This window comes from Gossypium hirsutum, chromosome D01 (genome assembly GCF_007990345.1).
Source record: "Gossypium hirsutum isolate 1008001.06 chromosome D01, Gossypium_hirsutum_v2.1, whole genome shotgun sequence".
In the NCBI taxonomy this organism is placed as follows: domain Eukaryota; kingdom Viridiplantae; phylum Streptophyta; class Magnoliopsida; order Malvales; family Malvaceae; genus Gossypium; species Gossypium hirsutum.
The window spans coordinates 19,409,775-19,414,756 of record NC_053437.1 but is presented as its reverse complement, the minus strand read 5'-3'; the positions used below and the strand labels follow the sequence as shown (position 1 = coordinate 19,414,756).

The following is a 4,982-nucleotide window of genomic DNA, read 5'->3' as shown; positions in this document are numbered from 1 at the left end:
ATTGCTATAAACTAACATCACAAGCATTGAGGTTAACAAGGTCATTACAAATGTATTGTGATAACTATTTGTTTTGAAGAATGATAAAAGTAAAAATGCAGCAAACTCATTTATATAAACTATCTTGCTACTAAATATCAAGTTTATATTGTCGACTGTCATTCCTTATAACATGTTAAGGTTAATTATTTGAACAAATTAAATTTTATGTCTTTAGTTAGAACCTTAAATGGTTGCAAAAAATTAATCATGATGTATTTGCATTATTGACATTAAATTTCATATTCAATAACAAAGGAGAAAACTTTTGATTAATGTAATAGTTGGAATCAATGTAAAGCAGTTTTATGGATTCTGAAGAATTTTAATAATTATTTATAATAATAAAAAAACACCCACTCTTTTCAATTACACCATATTTGGTTGGGGGAATGGAATAGCATTCCCCTAATTCATTGACTATTACTTATCTATTACTTGTCTTCTTATCATAGCTATTCTTTAGTCACTGAAAAATGACTATTCCATGTAATATTGAATAACAAAAAAAATTAATTTTCAAATTAGTCTTTTAAAACTTGGATTTACAAAATATAAAAATAAAATATTTAAAATGTTTTAATATGATTTAAAATAAAATATTTAATTTCAAAATATAATTTAAAATAAAATATTTTAAACATTTTAATATAATTTAATATAAAAATAATTATATTAAAAATATTATTAATTTATATTTAATAATACTTATATTAAAATATGATTACATTATTATTTTTTATTAAATTATTTTTAATAATAATCCTACTAAAATTTAATAAAATAACAATAACCATCTACTTATAAAAAAAATTACTAAGAATACTCTAGATATTTTAGTTTTTTTTTTTCCTCATGTTATTACAACACCATTTCATTTAACCAAATACAAAAATATTACTGTTTTATTTTTATCCCATTCAATTAAATAATTAAAATTACAACTCTATTTCATTACACTTCTATTCCATTAGTGTTACCGATTTGTAGTGTTAGAATCTACCGAGAATGACATCGGAAAACAGGAGTTGGGATTTTTGTTAAAAGTTCTCTTTATGAAATTCGAACTTTGTGGTTGTCTTGTGCGAAAAATCCAAAGCTAGATGGCGTAGTTCTTTGGTTAATGCAGGTGCCCCACAGTAGAAAACCCCTGCATCATTGAATTCATTATACATAATGCAAGTAAATTAATGATTAAAAACTGGGGTTGATAAAAGTGAAAAAGAACTGACCAATTCTGGCGTTTGGATGACGAAGAGCAATGTTTTTGTAAACTTGACGCCAATTAGGCTTCGCAAAGTGGGATTTGACTCGAGTTCCGGAGACGACATCGACGCCATTTTTGGCATGGTGAAGCGATTGAAGCATGGTGATGAGTGCTGATCGAGCGTCTCCTTCTTCGTACACGCTGGTGCAGTAGTTGTGAAGCTCTATCACCTTCTTCTCATCCATCTCTGCAACTTCGTTCATTATTCCTTTGAACCACTCGAAGGAGCCTTGCTCCCTCGTCACCCAGTAAAAGTAGGCTTTTCTTGTTTTGAACCCTTTGTTGTTCTTGTTACTGTAATTCCCATTCTCCATTGCTGATCCTTCCGGAATCGAATCCTCTTCCATTTTCATGTTGTTGATAATGTCCTTGACGATGCTTATCATTGGGGTGGCACCGATTCCTAGCCCCACCAATAGAACCACATCGTATTTCTTGTAGTCCTGTGCTGGTGCTCCATATGGACCATCGATCAAAATCTTGGGAAAACTGTTAACCAATTAATGCCAAAAAAAAAATCAACAAACCCAATCCCATGTGGGTGTACCAAAAATGGAAAATACCTAGTGTTAGTTCCTTCGGCCCTGAGCAGTCCGCTCTTCCCGGCAGCTGGTGGTTGACAGACCTGTTTAGTATCCGTACAAGCAAAACCTGATCCTAAGCTATCTGGTTTTGATTTCAAGCTTTAAACTTCAATAAAAAGAACAGAGAACATAAATCAACCTGAGAGAAAACAGTTTTGAGATGCCTTGTCCAATCACCCAGAGTTCTAATATGAACGCTGAGGTAGTCGTCTCCTGGTGATGAAGTGATGGAGAATGGATGCCTGCAGCAATTGCCAATGGTTGGTTTGGTTTAGACTTAATTAATAAAAGAATCAAAGCCAAAGCTCGAGGACGGAAAATTTGCATACCACTCAAATGGGGAGACAGCAGAGCAGTTGACAAACATGTATTGCCCACTTTTATATTTGAATCCTTGGGGCTTTGACATATGCAGTGACAATACATTTCCAGGATACACAGCAACCTTGAGAATTTTAACAGCCTTGATGCTCGATCTGAAAGCTCGAATCAACCTTTCGCATGCATAAAGGGTAATCGGCACTGCTAGATACATCCATGTCTGCAATGCATTTAATATTGAACTGATGATAGATATACAATGAACAAAGGGGAATTGAAAGAAGAAGAAGCTTACTGTTTTCTGATACCATTTCTTGGTGAGGTAAAGGTAAATGCCATGAACAATGAGGAGAACGTAGACGATAACGAAAAGGTGATGGGAATACCAAAATGCGTTGAATCCGGTGAGCTTCTTAAGGAATTTGGGAAGGTTGAGCTTGTTGCGCCTGAACCAAGGAGTGGCTAACGTGAAGGCTACGGCCATTAACACCACCATTATAATTCCTGTTACACCTTCAACACCCCTCACAAACCACCAGTAGTTTTCAGGTTGCTCTTCCCCAAAGAAGGGTTCCATAGGCTCATATTCTTCTTCGGTTGCATGAAGAAGCCGGGGGAAATCGCAGGTTAAATGTGCACCACCGTGTAGGATCACCCCAACAGTGATTCCAACCGCAATAACCTGAAGATTAAAAGACCTTCATTATAACATGTTAAGCATTATATTGGAGTTGATTGTTGATAGTATCACTTACCTTGTGGAAATTCAAGTTATCGTCAAAAGGAACCACAACTCCCAATTTAGTCTTGTTCCGAAGCCAAGTGATTGTGTTCCGGCACACAGGTAGCAATATCAAAGCCATGTTGAACTTAAGAGTCTCTGCACCGCCTTTGGCAATGCAAACACAGTAGCCCATCACACCGTACACGGTCTTGTTACGGTACTGCACGAACTTATAAGCAAATAAACCGCTCACAATTCCGAGCCACAACATCATGACCCAGACCCTTTGCCAGTTATCCATTATAAAGTACTTCATCTTCTGATACAACCGTTTAAATGGGTTTCTTTCTTGAGTAGGTTTGAGTTTCTGGCTTAACATTTGACTCAAAACTCGACTATCTCCTACCCTGACAGATTGAGTTGGAGCTTGCAATAGGAGAGTTTCCAGGTTGTAAACCTGTAAAAAAAACAGTAACATTAGGAAATAAAAGACAACATAGGACAAAACAAAACATAAGACAAAGATTTGTATTTGGGGTGATTTAATTTACCATGATGTATCCAACATTATCAGGATCCAATTCTTCCATGATCAAAGCTGCATATTCTTCAGCCTGTTTCTGAATAGTAGCAAGTTTGTTTGCAGAAGCACTGAGACTGATGATCTACAATATGTATAGAAGGTCATATTATTTGGAAATTTTGTTCATTTCTAGTTGATTAAACTTGAATGAGATTGGATAATCAATGTGTGTGGGGTCTTAATTCTTACCTCCTTGACTTCTTCCTCAGTGATCCTTCCATCAGCGTCTTTGTCAACCCTTCATTATTACAAATTATACTCAGTAAACAAACACTGAAGATTAAAAAATATATGCTCTTTCGATTGATCAAAATTGATACAAAAACTTTTACATGTCAAAGAAAGTTTGGAGTCTAGAGTCAAAGCTTTCGTCACAAATCTGATCCCAGAAGCGTTTGAGTTGTATTTTATGGATTGAGTCTCCGTTTACATTATGCCGTCGAGCCAGTGCTTGAAACAGCTCGTCGGCAAACTCTTTAGACTGGTTCATCCCTACACATCATAAACGAAGAAAATTCGTAAAGTAAAACCACAAAACAGTACTTCGCCATTTTGGTTTGATTTTTGGATGAGGAAAGAAATACCAATGCATTCAGCGAATTGGGAACGATGAAGAAGGCCATTCGCGGAAGAAGTTAAATCATTGAACCGTTTCTCGACAAAGGACCATCCATTTCCACAGGCCCCAGTTTTAGAAGTGATAAACTTGAGCCCTTTCAATGCATGAGCTGCTACAGATTTAGTCCTATCGATTTTCCTGTTAGAAGATCGTCTCGAAACCACACGTTTCAGTTCTTGAGAAACCTGTTTGATTCGAGCCGACGTGTTGGAAAACAAAGACGAACGAAGGGACATTGTTTTGTTTTCCATAGTTCTCAAAGCCAGCAACGCTAACTCAGGGTCTTCATTTCCTCCCTGAACGCTGTAAACCGCCACGGAATTGTCTCGGATATCCAGGGTGATTTCCACATACCCCTCATCTTCATCGTCCTCAGCAGCAGAGTCGGGCATGGTGGTGATTTCAGGTGGGAGATTGAATGTTGCACTCTTTTTAGAGTCTCTTTTGTTGGAAAATGGAGCAGCATTAAGGGGTAATGGTTCACTAAACGTTGTCCTTTCACTTGCTATACTTTCTGTATCGGAATTGTTCTCTGAATATGCTCCTCTCCATTCATGGTTCCTCATTTTTGAGTCAGCTTAAGTTTTGTAGTTGTTTCCTTTATCTGTAAATTGACTAATTAAAAGTGCAGGAAAAAGAGTTGGGTGCTGGAAAGAAACGAGTTCCCCTTTATATACTAGTCAGAGGGGCAAATGCAGAAACTTACAGGGAGCAATGTTCATGCTGCAGGTCAAATACCCCCCTTATTTACTTTTTTTATTTAAATATAATTTTTCATGTTTGTTTCAAAGCATGGAAAATCTAATTCAATGGAGAAGCTTCGGTTGGAATTTGTATTACTGATT

At 36.2% G+C, this 4,982-nt stretch overlaps 1 protein-coding gene across 1 annotated transcript; it reads right to left on the bottom strand.

The window, feature by feature from the left end:
- Positions 1-959: 959 nt before the first annotated feature.
- On the bottom strand, positions 960-4,747 carry LOC107921843 (respiratory burst oxidase homolog protein D). The gene is made up of 10 exons (XM_041087261.1): positions 4,103-4,747; positions 3,851-4,010; positions 3,708-3,756; positions 3,487-3,600; positions 2,967-3,392; positions 2,220-2,893; positions 2,030-2,132; positions 1,870-1,931; positions 1,272-1,795; positions 960-1,189 (listed from the first exon to the last, which is right to left on the bottom strand). The coding sequence occupies exons 1-10, from the start codon at positions 4,701-4,703 to the stop codon at positions 1,080-1,082; spliced, it is 2,823 nt and encodes a 940-aa protein (XP_040943195.1). The 5' UTR covers positions 4,704-4,747; the 3' UTR covers positions 960-1,079.
- Between the last annotated feature and the right edge of the window lie 235 nt (positions 4,748-4,982).

What these genes read in the sequence shown, in the direction of transcription:
- LOC107921843 (XM_041087261.1), bottom strand. Translation starts at nt 4,703, where the DNA reads ATGAGGAACCATGAATGGAGAGGAGCATATTCAGAGAACAATTCCGAT. An exon ending in CTCCAAACTTTCTTTGACAT is followed by an intron (nt 3,757 to 3,850) that starts GTAAAAGTTTTT and finishes GTAATAATGAAG; the next exon opens with GGTTGACAAAGACGCTGATG. An exon ending in GCCGAAGGAACTAACACTAG is followed by an intron (nt 1,796 to 1,869) that starts GTATTTTCCATT and finishes ATTGGTTAACAG; the next exon opens with TTTTCCCAAGATTTTGATCG.